General features: G+C 43.9%; 1 protein-coding gene across 1 annotated transcript in view; it reads right to left on the bottom strand.

Moving 5' to 3' along the window:
- Window positions 1-11,824, bottom strand: part of Ctnnbl1 (catenin beta like 1) — a 155,381-nt gene extending 143,557 nt beyond the window's left edge. The window contains exon 1 of the mRNA XM_051187661.1: window positions 11,668-11,824. Within this exon, the coding sequence (XP_051043618.1) occupies window positions 11,668-11,697 (30 nt within the window). The 5' untranslated portion in view covers window positions 11,698-11,824. The remainder of the gene's footprint in view (window positions 1-11,667) is intronic.
- Between the last annotated feature and the right edge of the window lie 4,431 nt (window positions 11,825-16,255).

A 16,255-nucleotide genomic window follows, 5' to 3' on the forward strand; every position in this document is an offset into this window, starting at 1 on the left:
CTGCTCAGCACTCCCACCTCACTGAAGGCCTCTGAAACCTGGAAAATGTGTTTATGAAGAACCTGCAGCACATTCTCCAAAGACAGCAGGCAAGTAGGAGTCGGCACAATTCAATACAACCTGCTCCACCTTCTAAACCTCATTACGGGCTTCTTTCAGCAGCCACCCCAACTAATCAATAGTAATGTCATTTCTCGCCCTCTTTTATCGCTGAGCTCCAGTGTTCTGCTGGATCTTTGGTAGGTCTATTTTTCCCCTCACCAATGGCTGCACCCCTGTTCCAGCTAACTGAGCCATTATGTGACCTCAAAATGCTTGAAAGTTTCTCTCATTAATTTGAGATTCCAATGAAGCTCCATGTGCAGATACTAGTAAACCCAGAGCTGCAAAGAAAACAGCCCAGAGCAGATGGTACGCCCCAGAGCACTGATACAGAGAGTTGGTTAGTTTAAGTCAAACAAAAATCCCCACTGGGAAGAACCCTAATCGCCTTCCAATTCTGGGCATTAACACACTAAGCATGTGAATGGCATCAAGCAACCTGTTCAATAACCCATCATATCTGCTTTTGGAATGCAAGGCATGTTGCTTAGTTTCAGATCCTTCTTCCGGTAGCTAGTGGGTCTGGGCATTGCAAGGCTAAGGAGAAGTCCAAGGACTGAGGTAGATGATGTCCTTCCAAAAGGCTAATACCTGTAATCCTAGCATATGGGAAGCTGAGGCAGGAGGATCATGAGTTCCCAGACAACTTGAGCAGACACTGTCTAAAATAACAAAAACAAAACAATACAAAAGCTAAAGTGGAGGGTGACTGAAGAAGACACCCAACACTAACTCCCGTGCTCCCCAACACTGACTCCCATGCTCCCCAACACCAACCGACTCTGTGCTTCGCAACACTGACTCCTGTGCTCCCCCAATAGACTCCTATACTGCAACACACACCACACATACACCAAAGTACATGCACCTGCCCCCAGCCATACACCCACCAAAAAACAAAAATGGAAGAGTCTCTAGCTCATTCACTAATCCCAGGACAAGGTTAACCAGTTTTCATTTGCCAACCTGCAATCTAGCTGAGATTCTAAGGTTTCAGAGTAGGTACTCAGGAACTCTGGAAAAGAAAATGGTTCTTAACAATTCAGATGAAAGACTACAGAGCCAATAACTGATTCAGGAGAGGGTGAAAGAAGGCTCAGAACCCAGGCTCCATTTCCTAATTCCAGTTTTTCTCCAGCTACACAGACTCAGATCAAAACCACCTACTTCCCTCAGGATGACTGAAGGGGGGGGGGGGTGATTTGTACGCGAGATTCCTGCTACCCGCTAACCAGAAACTGTGATTTCTCAGTGCCTTCAAGGAGACCCGGGGAACAAATGGCCCATGTTGGAGGCATAATTCTTGCTATCAGTGACTGCTAACTGTGGTAGAACAGAACCATGTTCCAGCCTACTGAGAATATGCTACACTGTGGCATGTGTGGGTGACAAACTGTTCTCATTTCGCTTTATTTAATTCTAAACCTTAATCTCCAAGGGACCAAAGATCTTGGGAATACTGAGGCAGCTCTGCAAAATTCAAGACAAACTTTTGTTTCCCCGTAGTATGTTTGTTTGAAATATCAATAATAAAAATCAACAGCTACCATTTCTTGGGAACTATACCACCCACACTGCCTCATTTAATCCTGTATTTTACAAAATATACAGATGATAGCCAGGCATGGTGGCACACGCCTTTAATCCCAGCATTCAGTAAACAAAGGCCAGGGATCTCTGAGTTCCAGGCCAGCCTGGTCTCCATAGAAAGTTCCAAGCCAGTCAGGGCTATGTGGTGAGACCTGGGATTTAAAAAAAAAAAAAAAAAAAATGTAATGGTAGCCTGAGAATATTTCTAAAGATGGTGAGCTAGAGATAGGCACTGTTAGATGATCTCCATTTGAAAGATAAAAACCAAGGCTTACAGAGGTTAATTAACTGGCCCAAGGTCACACAGCTAGCACTCAGCAGGACTGGGGTTCAAATGAAGGCCATTTGACCCACAGTCTGCATTCATCTGCCATGCTAAACATTAAAGATACTTCACAGACTTCGAATTCTTTCCTCCCACAGTGCTGACAAGCTATTTTGAAACACCACATTCTCTGATGCAGTCACTTTTATATAGGAAAACTTCTCTATTGTGTTCAACCTTATACATTCTATCTTCCAACTGAAACGGTGACACCTACTGAGAGCACAGAAAGACACTGTGTTCCCCAATGTCACCCCCAAAATTAAGGAGGCCATGCGATATGAACTACCTCAATGATCTTCCTAAAGTAGGGGGGCCTGGGTCCGCCGCTGTATGACCTCTATGTCCGGAGAAGAGCATTCTCTGTCAGCATACAAAGGAAATGGACCCTCATCTACCATGACAGACAGTATCACCATGTGATCAAAGCAAGCCTGCCTAGGAAGCCGCCTGTGTGGCAAAGCTGTGCAAGGATACAACTAGGAGGTGGTCGTTGGAACAGGAAAGCTAGAAAGGCAGCTCTGAAAGACATGGCTGCCCTCCTCTGGGAAGCCTTCACCTTCCCACAGGCAGAACTGTTTGGTTCAAGATGCCACCATACGTTGCTGACACCTGTGTGACAGCACAGACACTGCGCTGGAATCTCAAACCGTTGGAGCTCCCATTAGAGTGCAAACTCCTCAAGCGTTAACTGTGACAGGGCCTCTTCCCACCCAGTCTGTGAGTCGGTCCTTCACACGTGCTTATGCCTTATTGGCCACTGAAGGGAGTTGGCTCACAAGCTTTCGTGGTCCAGGGGGAAAGAATCTTTCATCTCCCAGCCCTTTCATCTTTGAGAAAGGGCCCCAAGGCTTCTTTCAAGTCAGCTGAACAGTTGGCAGCCCTGACAAAAATGCAAAGTTGGGCATGGGAGGACAGAGGAGGAAGCAGAGAATTGTGTGATAGCCGAACATCTGGCCAGGAGCTCAGTAGACACAGGAAATGTCAGTCAGGGCTCCTGGGCTGACAGGTAGCTACATAAAGGAGCTGAATGGGGAAGAATGGATGAGGTCTTCTGAAAGGACAAAAATGGAGTTACAGTCACACTCCAGTAAAAATAAAATTAAGGACAGTGAGGCCCGAGAATCACAGGCAGAAGAGGACATAGGCATTCTTCAACAACATGGGTTTTTAAACCAGTACTCTTTTCCTGGGGATGGTGGTGCACGCCTTTAATCCCAGCACTCCAGAGGCAGGTGGATCTCTGAGTTTGAGGTCAGCCTGGTCTACAGAGTGAGTTTCAGGACAGCCAGGGCTACATAGAGAAAAACCTACATAAATAAGTAAATAAAAATAAAACCAGTACTCTTCAAACTTTGACACAGAAAAACTAAGGAATTATGAAAATCAAAAAAAAAAAAAAATTATATAGGAGCCTTATATAGGAACATTAGTGAGAGAGCTGGCAGCACCTGAATTAAGTCTGACATTTTGGTTACAGGTACATACACATGTGTACACACACACACACACACACACACACACACACACACTTTTATTTTTTAATTTTTGAGAGGTAAATTAGGAACTGGAGAGATGGGTCAGTAGTTAAGAAGACTGATGCTCAAAAATTTGAAGAGCGCATGCGTGCGCGGGCTCGTTCCTTTTTCCTCTTTGGCCGCCTCAAGTCAAGATGGGTCACCAGCAGCTCTACTGGAGTCACCCGCGGAAGTTCGGCCAGGGCTCTCGCTCTTGCCGCGTCTGCTCCAACCGCCACGGTCTGATCCGGAAATATGGGCTGAATATGTGCCGTCAGTGCTTCCGTCAGTACACGAAGGACATAGGCTTCATTAAGTTGGACTAAGCAAACTTGAGTGGATTATTCAAGACTCTACCCAGCGAAACAGATCATGCTAGTCTTTGTACATAAAGAATAAAAAAATGAAGACCTTGAAAAAAAAAAAAAAAAAAAAAAAAAAGACTGATGCTCTTCTGGCAGATCTAATTCCCCCCCCCCACTCACATGGGGGAGGGGGATCACAACTGTCTGTAATTCTAGTCCCAGGGAATTTGATGCCCTCTTCTGGCCTCTGGGGGTACTGCACCCACAGGGTGCACAGACATACATGCAGGGAAAACAGCCACACACAAAATAACTAAGAAAATAAAAAATTTAAGAGAAAAACTATCCAGAAGGTGAAGTAGCAAGTATGTATCAAAGGTGAAAATAAGGGCACAGTGCCAGCCAGCAAACAGGGCAGCAGAGCCTAGGTTTCCAAAAGGAGGCAACTCCACAAGGCACTTAAAGGCAGAGCTGGGTCCTACGGTTCAGGTCCCTGATGGTTGATCTGCATTGACCAGCCCCCATGCAAGGGCTAGAAAGATGGCTCCTCACTTGCTCTTCCAGAGGACCTGGGTTCAGTGACCAGCACCCACCTGACAGTTCACAACCACCTGTAACTCCAGGTTCCAGGCAATCTAATGCTCTCTTTGGGCCCCTGAGGCCAGAGAGTATGCATACAGAACACAGACAGACAGACACACAAAACACTCACACATATTAAAAAACAAATAAATCTTTAGACCCAACATGGAAACACACCTCCTCATATGTTTATGAGGGAGTTTTCCAAAAGTTTTAACCCAGAGGGAAGACACACCCAGAATATGAGCAGGACCTGCCCACTGGCTAGGGTCCAGAATTGGGTGAAAAAGAAAATTCAAGTTAAGTACTAGCATTCATCTCCCTGCTTCCTGATCGTGAATGCAATGTGACCAGCTACCTCACAGTGCTGCCATACCTTCCTCACTACAATGGAATGACATTATTTGAATGAGAAATATCCCCATAGACTCATGCATCTGAACACTGGATCCCCAGTTGGTACTGCTGTTTGAGAAGCTTATGAAATGTTTAGAATGTAGAGCCTTGCTGGAGGAAGTACATCCACTGAGGGTGGGCACTGAGGGTTTATAGATTGACCTCACTTCCTGTTCAATCTCTGCTTCCTCTGTGCCTATGTGCATATGAAATGTGATCCCTATTTTCTGACTGCTGGGCAGCCTCATGCTCCTGCAGCCACCCCACCCCTCCCCACCAGAAAGGACTCCATCCCTCTGGAACTGTGAGCCCAAATAAGCCATTTCTTCCCTAAGTTGCTTTTGGTCAGGGTATTCAATCACAGCAACACAGCAACAGAAAAGTAACTAATATAAATTGATTTCCCTAAAACTGTGAGCCAAAACAAATCTTTCCACCCTTTAGCTGCTTCTTGTCAGGTATTTGATCTCAGCAACAAGAAGACTAATACATGTCCCATTCCTGGACAACCATCACTTGACACTGAGGATGGGCAAGACATGCTGTTAGATTCTGTCTGAGTTTACAGAGGCACAGGAATATATTCTCTGAGAAGAATGAAGTGGAGGAAAGACAGATGAGGAGCTTATGGTGAGAAAAAACAAACAGGGGGCAGGGGGGGGATATCAAGAGATAGGACAAATGGGATCATCAATGAAACTGGCTCTTTACCTCTTATTGATAGGCACCTTGCCAACAAAATTAACTTGGAAAAGTACAAAGTTGTCACACAAAAAGCAGCCTCTTTCAGTATGGTCAGAATAGTAATCTCAGTGTTAGAACACAACACGAGGCTCCAAAAAATGAAGAATGCATTTTGAACACAAGTATTGTCAATAATGTATCTTAGACAACACAGACAAGAAACTGAAAAAGTTCAACTACAAACTCCAACTCCTATCTTAAAAGGGGAAAGCAGATAGCAAGAAGTACAAATGATAAACACACTCATTCAAGTATCCTTGAACTAGCACTTTATGTGCCTACTAGATAAATGGCGAGAATGTAAATCACCACAAGCTGTACTATCCTGACAGCCATAAAACTTCAGTGCACAGTACTGAATGAGGGAGTGGCTCCCCCTAAACACTAGGTACTGTCTCTGCAGCTGACAAGACCCCACTGTCTCCAGCCCTCAACACCCATCGCACAAGTTTGCTCATGACAGTTGGCAACAGATTCTTCCCAGCTTCCTCTGTAATCCACAAGACTCCTCCATCAGGGTGGAATTCCAATATCTCCCTTTTATCAATGACCAAGTTAAACCCACACCCTCCGATCCAGCCCTGCTCTGAATTTATCTGAGTATTCCTTGCACTGGAATATACATTCACACAGTGAGGTGTTTAAATGCCCACTTCACTTCTCACATCATGAATTCAAGGCCCAGGATCAGAGCTCAATGATATTAATACATGCATGCAACCCTTAGCTCAGGAGATAGCACAAGGTAATTATGAATGACAAGTGGGAATGAGGAAATGCCACATGAACAAAGAAGCTTCTCACAATATTGCCTCCAAGAACAAAAACTGGATACTACCTAAATATCCAATTGCAGAGAAATAACTCGGGGGGGGGGGGTCTGTTGCTCAAACAAAAAGCCCACATATGTTAAAGAGTAACATGAAAGCTATGTGGGGATAAAATGCAAGCTTAATTTAAAAAAGAACATGAGACAGTACATACATAGTTACAGTCATGCAAAATACATAGGACTGTGGCAACAAAAAATATTCATTGGATTAGGGTAATAGTTTTTCTTGCCTCAAATTCTTTCAGTTGATTATATTAAAATTTATTTCAAAAGTATGAAATTGGAGAGGATCAAAATTAGAGATCGCTAGAAGCCCCTCCAACCCAAGAAAATGCAGCTATTACCCACATATGACAGGAGTGGGTGTCTGCAACATCACCCAAGCCAAGGGTCCCTGACCCCAATCTGCTTCAAAAAGAATTCTCTGGTGGTGCAAAGCCAGCCATTTCCACCAAGCCAATCTGAACTAAATGTGAATTCTTTATTGCAAAACTTCAGAGGTAAGAACTTTTTCCAGACCTCTGTGGAATGAGTATTAATGAGAGTGCCCTGGAGTTCAGATCTGCGCCTATGCGGCAGAAACTTCTCAGCCGAGCAACTGCTGGGCACACTTCTTGATGAGATGTCTAAGCCTGAAGGCATCAAAAAAAAAAGTACATTTCCATATTGGGAACATAACTGGTTTCCTCCTTAAGACTTTTCCACCACCTCCTGTCCACATTGTAATTCTCCTGTCTTCTCAAATGAATTGTTAACATCTGCCAAGGATATATGACATACACTGAGGCACTCTCCTGCCTATTACTAGAAGAACCAATCTCAGCAGAAAATTGCAATCTTCCCACTGACTTGCCCCAAATATGAAATTTAATAAGTATGCAAAAATGTTAAAGTTTTAATAAACATTTCTTGTCACTGTATGATACTTTTTTCTTGTTCACCTTAGACCCTGAGTTTTAGGGATGGAAAGAACCAGAAGTTGTACAGCCCCACTTCTTCATTTGACAACTGACAAGGAAAATGATGTACAATGAGGGAAAGTGGTTTGTCCTGAGTCATCCAGATAAGTGCTGATAAAGGCTGGATTAAACCCCCATCTCCAACTCCTTCTACTATATCAGCCTTTTTTATCTACTGGACTCTCTGGGGCCCTTGGCCCAAATAATTAGTATCATAGAATTTTAAAGCTACTAGGGACCTCAGAGAGAGTCATATTTAATCCCTTCATTACGCATATAAGGAAAATGAGGCCCAGAGAGATTAAGCTATTTGCTCTCAATTTTGAATGGCAGCTCAAGCTTAGAACCCTGCAAGCCAGTGCCCATGAGAATCGGGGGCCATTTCCACTGGGATAAGCTTAAAGGAATGCAGATGATTCTCGACCAAGGTGTCTTCAGGCACAGTCCCTGACCACCAGCTATGGCATCACCTGGTATCTGGCCAGAGATGCAAAACCTCAAGTTTCAGGACACTGAGTCAAACTCTTAAGTTAGGAATGTTCCAATCAATCAACTTCACTCCCTTCCGTTCCCACACAGGAGCGCCAGTGCTCAGGTGATGTCCACTTTGCCAATGTTGACTATGAGCAACAGTACCTACGATTTATGCTTTCTTCTACACATGTGTAAGACATCAGCTGGAAGTTTTTTAAACCCAAAACAAAATGGAAAACATGCTTGGGCATCCGATGCTGGCTATGCTGCTTACTGGCTATTTGAGTTCTCAGACAGGGAACCTGTATCCCTAGCTTCAGCTTCCCTTTCCATGAGGTAGTCCCACCATCTGCACTGGGAGCATGTGCTGAGTACTATACCTGACAACACATCTGCAAGCATGTTAGCTCCGCCTCTGGCACAAGGCACACAGACAGAGCAGCACAGCAGTCAGGAGCTCCAGCCAGGAAACAGAACTGCCCGCGTATTCCCTAGCTAGGTACCTTCAGTTAGGTCTCAGTTTACTCCACTGTAAAATGGGGATTAAAAACAGTTCCTCATGCCAGGAGTGATCATGCTCTAATCACAGCACTGGGAGGCAAAGGCAAGCAGCAGGCAGATCTTTGTAAGCTTAAGGATACCCTGGTCTACAAGCCAGCCAGGGTTACATAGTGAGACCCTGTGGGGCTAGGGATGTAGCTCGGTTGGTAGAGTGTTTGTCAAGTATTCAAGAAACCCTGGTTCTGTCCACAGGATACCATAAACCAGGTGTGGTGGTACACACCTGTAATCCAGGCATTTGGGAGGTGGTACAGGAGGGTCAGAAACTCAAGGTCATCCCTGACTACGTAGTGAGTTTGATGACAGCTTGGTCTACATAAGATCCTGATTTAAAAAAAAAAAAAAAAAAAAAAAAAAAAAACTGGGGGGGGGGGGGAGAATGAGAATTCCTCATAAAGCTGTTATATAGATTTAGTGAAGACGCAGGTAAATAATTATTTCATGTTAGGATATCACTGTCTTTGAAGCACTTTTCACTTCCATAAGCTCATCTGGTTCTCAAGATTTCCCACAGGAGGATGTCCGTGTTTGATTGATTACAAACTAGACTCCGGGCACCACAGTCTTTTCAGATCGGAATGGAGGTAGACCCTGATCAAAGGAACAAAGCTGTAAATGCAAGACCAAGATTCTGGTGACATGTCAGTCACTGCTTTGGCCTATCAGTTACCACCTTGGCCTATGGTGTCAGCTAAGCCTGCCTATCAGACCAGAGTTCTTGGTCAAAACAAGTGGGTTGAATAAAGACATCTGTATTGCTTCTCAAAATGCAAAGGCTTTCTCCTGGCCCACCGAAAGTCCTACAAAGACTGTCATCTGCCTACATCTCCATCTTCATCACCTTCTGGTGTCCTGCTCACACACCAAGTTCTGGCTACATGGCTCTTCTCTGCTCACCTAATTGGCCTGGAGTCTGTGCTCATCGCTGCTGCTCCTGCCTTCACCATTCTGCCCTACCATGACTGGCTCCTTCTCAACCTTCAGAGCACTAATGCTGGTTTGTCAGACTCCCTCCCTGACCACTTAGTCTACAGAGGCCCTGAAAGAGGTGATTTACAGCAGTGCTGTCCAATAAAAACAGAATGAATGTCACAAACACACACACACACACACACACACACACACAAACTTTACGGATAGATCTAAATTTTGAAGTAGGCACAAAATTTAAGCTTAATAACCTATTTTTCTTAATCCAATATATCAAATGCAATCTACATAAAAATTAAGATACTTTCTTTTCATTTTTTACAGCTTTGAAGCCCAGTGTGTACTTTACACATATGAAAGAGCCTCATGCAGATGGGCCTCACTTTTGGTGTCCAAGAGTCATGTGCATAGCAGTCCCCAAACCATGCTCACATTTTCACAGCAGATTGTGCTATCCTCCCTTCACAACACGCCCAGCAATCTGAATTCTTGTTTACTTACTCAGTTTTTCTTTGGTGAGTCCTCCACCATATTTGCCCTTCGTACAAAAGTAAAGGCCTTGTCTCATTTATGCCACATTATATGTTCAGTGTACACAGTAGATGTTCAATAAATATCTGGAACCAAAGAATGGAACTTTTCTGGCAGTACTGCTCCAGTCGAGTCAATGGACTCGACTAGCCAGCCCATATCTCCCAAATAAACATTCATCAGGGACTTGCCCACTACTGATCCTGTCCCATCATCAAGTACACTGTCTTTTTGTTTGTTTGGTTGGTTGGTTGGTTTTACAAGACACAGTTTTTCTGTGTAGTCCTAGCTATCCTGGAACTCGTTCTGTAGACCAGGCTGGCCTACTCAGAGATCCTCCTGCTTTGCCTTTGCCTCCTTAGCGCTGGGATTAAAGGTGTGTGCCACCACCCAGCTACACTGTCTTAACAGAAAAATATTATGGCCTCACATCTTCTGGCTTACAAATTCTTTCTCATTATGTCTGGAGTCTCTGACTCTGGGACCAGTCTTTTATATATTGACTAAGGGAAATAACCATCAATATTACTATTTATGGGCTGCTTTACTAAGCAACAAACAGTGGTCTAACAATTTCTTAAAAGCTTCCCAACAGAACATGAGATTGGTACCATGAGGTATTTTGTTCAAGATTACAACAATCAGTTAGTAAGAAAAAAAGAGATTGCAAGCAACTCTGGGGCTCTAAATTCAGGCCTTATGTTTTGGGGACTGGAGTCTCACTATGTAGCTCTGGCTGGCCTGGAATTCACAGTGATCTACCTGCCTCTGCTTTCAGGCACTGACTTTAAAGGCATTTGGCGGCAACAACTCAGATTCATCTTGTTATTGCCTACCCTTGACTGCGGAGCTATTGCTAGTAGCCATACTTTTAAAAGTCAACACAAATGGGTATGACTGGCTTAAACTGTATTTTATTTCACCCATTACTCCAAATAGGATGATTCAATCAATATGACCAATGATCAAGATTCATGTTATCAATATAAAAATACTACCTTTTTCATACTGTCTTTAAAATCCAGTGCAATTTACAATTACAGTTCTTCCTAATTCAAACTAATTACATTTCACAGATTCCAACACTACTGAGACTAGCAAATAAGTGGCTGGACTCAAGGAGCCTCGTTAGGCAGTCAAAAGAGGGAAAAAGTTTGGGTTGGGAGACTGAACACTTGAGCTCCAATTAATCCTAGCTTGTAATTATCTAGTGACCTCAGGCAATTAATCCTAGCTTGTAATTGTCTAGTGACCTCAGGCAAGTCCTTTCTTCCCTCTAGGCCACCCGTTCGCCAGTACCCTGAGAAAGGAGGTCAAGAAGTCTCTTACTGACCCCATCCCATGCTCCATTTTCCAAACATCTTAATTGCGGGTACATCAGCATAGGTTTCGAATGACCTTTCACATATATCCATGTTATATATTTAAGCAAACCAACAAACTGAGGCTCAGCAACAGGGGAAAGACTTATCCAAAGCTACACCAGCAGTTGGTAGAGAAACTGAGGATCAACCCCGAGGAAAAAACAGTGCTCGCCGCAATTGCCTCAAGCCCTACGAATTGGTAGAAACGAGACCAAAGATGAGCGGAAGGGAACCAGACTACCGGGTGGGAAAGGAAGGCCAAAGGGCTCAGGCCTGGAGAAGAAAAGACTCGATTTGGTCCACGAGGGCTTCGGCGAATGAAGTGCAATGACAGGCTAGACCCGGATAGCATGAGAAGTGAGGGCCAGAGACCCAGAGGAGGTGAGATGGCGGGACTCTGGCCCTGCGACCCCAGCGGGGGTGAGGGGCCCTCCGTCCCTGCCAACTTCACCTACCTGGTAGCTTAAAAGTTCGCCTACGTCCATGGTTTCAGACCCAATCAGCACAGGGTATCCTGGTTACCTCCACTCACTCCGGATCCACGGGCGGCTCAGAGGCTTTTCCTGCCACACTGCCGTAAAGCGCCAGGAGAGGGGCCTCGGAACCAATAGAGTAAAAGAGCGCGAGGCCGACGGGCCCGCCACACTGCCGTAAAAGGAAGCGCGATCGTAAAGCACGCCGCGTTTTGATTCTGCAGCTTCCGCCTGGATCCTGAAGGGGCGGGAAAGGGGGCGGATACCTAGGGAAAGGATCCTAAAGCCGTGGCAGTTCCCTAAGTGGCGGGCACAGAGCAGGGCGCATGTGCATACACATTCAAGGCTTCCAAATAAAGAAACAGGTTTGAAATGCTGGGACCCGTAAGATAGTCAAACTGGGCGCTTGAAGTGTGGCTAATCCTGAGATGTTAAGTGTGATCCAAAGCACACTGGATTTTTAAAACTTGCACTGGTTACCTTTCCTTTTTTTAATTTATTGGGCCAAGAGAGTCATATTTATGAAATGAATTTGATTTTCTTCTTGCTTGTTAAATGTACTTAAGTAGATACGCTGAAGTTGCGTATGTGGATTTTATTTTGGGTTCCCATCATGCTTCCTCTGGACATTATTGGCTCATGAAATGGCACCTGGCCATAGATTATTGTTGGTTGAGAAACCGTTGATAATCATGTTTTTTACCCAAAGACGATCGGATGATCTCCTGTCTACCCAAGTAGTATTAAAAAAGCTAATAGGGGTCTGAAGAGATGGCTCAATGCTTAGGAACATTTATTGCTCTACAGAGGACCCAAGTTTAGTTCCCAGCAGCCATGTTGAACAGCTCACATTGCTTATAATTCTAGTTCTAGAGGATCAGATGCCTTTTTCTGGCCTCTGTGAGCATCCAGAGGCAAACACACACACACACACACACACACACACACACACACACACACACACACACACACACGTCATAAAAAGAGGTTTCTGGAAAAGAAATTTGCCCATTCGTGAAAGAGTTAAGGTGTTTGTCTTCTAGGGTTACATGAGAGTCCATCTAGAAACCCCATTCAACTGCCTCCAACTATACGGAAATTGTTATTCCCCAGACTGCCAAGTCCTCTCCTCATTACCTTCTTTCTCTTGTTAGCACTTTCTACTGCTCACAGATCCCAATCTGACATTTTGTACTTGATGGTTGATGTTTTATTTATTGGCAGCTTCACTAATTAGATGGCATTAGTATTGCCATCCAATTGAGTATATCATCTTCACCTTCACACCTCAAAGCCCAGAACAGTGCATGGTAGAGAAGGTTTCACCTTGGACTTTGTAAGCTTTGGTAAGGAGAATGAGTTTTAGGCTGTCTACATTGGGAAGCTGTTGAGATGGTCTAAACAGGGATGTTTTCTGGTTGGATTTCTGTTTTGAAAGGGTGGCCTGTGAAAACTGCATTTAACAGAGTTCATTTGTCTTTCCCCTCCCATTCATACAATTGTAGACTGTGACCTCAAGGGAGGCCGGACAGAGCATCAGTGAAAGCAAATCCTTTGGGGGCCATGAACAGAATTGTGTCCTAGTTTGTGCCTTGATTCAGTCAGCTTCAATAGACAGCCTTGCAAAAACCCAGAATTAGTTTTCAGAGAATTTTCCAGCAGATTTGCATCAGCTTGAAACACCCACAATGGAGTATTTGTATCATGAAGATCAACCAACTCATGCTACAAATCACAGATGTCACTCATTCTTCCAGAGAGCAGTTGTTAAACATCTACCAGTACACTCCTAGTTCTCTGGCTGGCCAGCATTCTGCCACAGCGAGATTAGCCAAGTTACTTCCCATCTTCCCAAACTACAGTTTCCTCATCTATAACAGGACAAGTAATTAATAATATAACCAACAGATAATTAGTAAGAAGCTACTCAATGCTAGATGCAACTCTTGGCTCAGAATGAAGCTCACATGTGCTTGTTTAGGGAGGGATGTGAGTGTATGTACACTCAAGTGTGGGCGGGCATATGCCATGGCTCATGCGTGGAGGTCAGAGGACAACCTCAGGTGTTGGTACTCACCTTCCACTTTGAGACAGTCTCTTTGTTGCTGCTGTGTAGACAAGGCTAGATGCTCCATGAGCTTCAGGAGAGTCTATTATCTCCACGTCCCATGTCAGCACAGAGCAAAATGGGGTTAGAGATGCATGATGTTGTGTCAGGCTTTCCTTGGGCTTTGGGGGTTCAAACTCAGGTCTTTGTGCTTCCAAGGCAAGTGCTTTACACACTGAGCCATCTCCCCAGAGCCTTTTATAAAAGAAGATCTCTTCCTTCTGGGAATATATATTATAGTCAGGGGAAGAAAATCTCGTACACAAAAGAAATGCAACTGAGGGCTAATATCCTGGGCTGTGTGTTATGCTGTACAGCTGTCAATTAACACTCCCTGGCTCACAACTTTTGCCTGCACCAGCATGAGAACCTCAGCCCAGCACTCCTGGAGACCTGAACTGTTTCCCTGTGTGCATCTGTCCTATATATGTTTCTTTAGTCTTCTGCTCTAGTTATTTATTGTCACCTACTAAAGCACTTAAAGGGAGCCCGGCCCCTGTCACCATTACTGTTGCTTTGCCCAGGGCACTATTCCCAAGTACTCCAATAACTATGGAGTCAGTTATTGGAGTTAGCCCCTCAAAGGGGCTGTGGCATCTGCTTGGATCCTCACAATAGCAATGTCATACTGCACCTTGCAGAAGCATGAAGTACAGGTTACCATCGTTCTGGGTCACACCTGTTTGGCCTCTGAGGCAATTCCGATTGAATCCCACATCTCTTCTCTTCCCTCCACAGCATCTCACCATATGAAAGTCATATGTTATCCCTGAGTGAGACTAGGCACCAGACACTGTTTTGATCCTTATTTTAAAACCTAGCCCCAAGTGTCACACAAAACCTCTAAGATTCTTGCCTTTCCTGTAGTTCCCTTCTTCCTCCCTCCTTCCTTCCTTTCCTCCGTCCATCCCTCTCCTCCTTATTACTTTCTCTTCTTTCTTCTCCCAAAACCCTCCACATTATCACTGTTTTCCCATTACCCAGTAGGCATAATACTAAGTCATCACAGTCCAAGTCCTAGATCAGACTCAGATCTCCCAGCCCTACATGGAGAAAGTTCACAGCACTCGCTCTGAGTAGTGGAGTAGAGATAGGTTCTATGTCTTTTTCTTCCTCTTGATTTACTTTCTCAAGTTCTACCTTGAGCCAATATTAAATATCACTAACTGAATGCTAAAAAAAGAAAATCACTCTTACCATCCCAGTATTCATAATGTTACTTGTAAGCCAGTAACTTGAGCTTTGTCAAGTTGCATGCATCTGTGCCCTTTTGGGTGCCTACATCTCCCCAACATACATTGAACCATCAATTCTCTCCCCAATGATCAGCAGCTGGTGGTGTTTCAGGAACTGGTTTTTATAGCACTTGTTGCATTTTATATGTATATTTATGTTGTATGCTTTTGTTTCTACCACCACAGTATTCCAGAAAGGATTTCAGATGGCTTACTATAACCATAACTATCTGTTTTCAACACCCTCAAAGATCACAGAAGGATAATATAAAAACTCTAGAAATGACAGAGACATCTTGCTACCTGATCAGTCACCTGAAGTTCTTCTGTAATAGTGTGTCTGGCAGACTCCTCAGCAAAGCAAGAAATTTCAAAATATCCCACCTGTGTTGGTAGTTTGTCAGTCACTTTTCTCTGTGCCCTGCAGAATGTCTGGTAGACTCTTCCATGAAGCAGGAACTTGTAGCACTGTCCATCTTGTTTCAGCAGTCACGATTCTGTGGGTCCTGCATGTCCAGTTTATACAGCATAAAGTCAAACAATACAGACAAGAGCAGTATCTTGCTCAAATTGCTAGTTTTACCATATTGAAAGTAAACTCCATAATGAGTTTCTTCAATGTTCATCTTCCTTTCTGATGCAGGTGGTGTTGCCACGAGCAGTTCTGTCTCTCTGTTAAGAAAAACCCTAAACCATTTTAAATGCCATATTCTGCAGGTCTTTGAGAGGTTTGAAGAATGCCTATTCATCTCAAATACATCTCTGTATATCTAGAAATCCTAATTAACTTAACTATAAGTCTTGACTATTATAGGTAACTATCTAAAATCTGTACTAAATTATATATATTTTAAATGAGTTATATAAACACAATACCTAAATAAGAGGATAAATACACATATCACAAAATTGACCTTAAATTGTATCAACAAATGAAAATCCATTCCAAAACAAAGTATTCATATCTATACCATAATATCCTTTTTAACCTTTAAAAAGAGGATTTCTATTTTTGTTTCTACAGAAAATGAAAAGCTATGGATCCCTTACAGACTAACATGGTTTGATCAAGCAAGACCCCCTGAAGCAGTGTCCCATGTGATCCAACATTTAAAACAGCTGGGACAAGGCAGCCTTGCAGACCACTACGCCAGGATTTCTGCATCTTCTTAGGATTCCCGTGACAGCACCCCCTACCAGCAGGAAGCAGTTTGGAAAGAACAATGCC

The sequence above is a fragment of the Phodopus roborovskii genome, unplaced genomic scaffold (assembly GCF_943737965.1).
Source record: "Phodopus roborovskii unplaced genomic scaffold, PHOROB, whole genome shotgun sequence".
Taxonomy (NCBI): domain Eukaryota; kingdom Metazoa; phylum Chordata; class Mammalia; order Rodentia; family Cricetidae; genus Phodopus; species Phodopus roborovskii.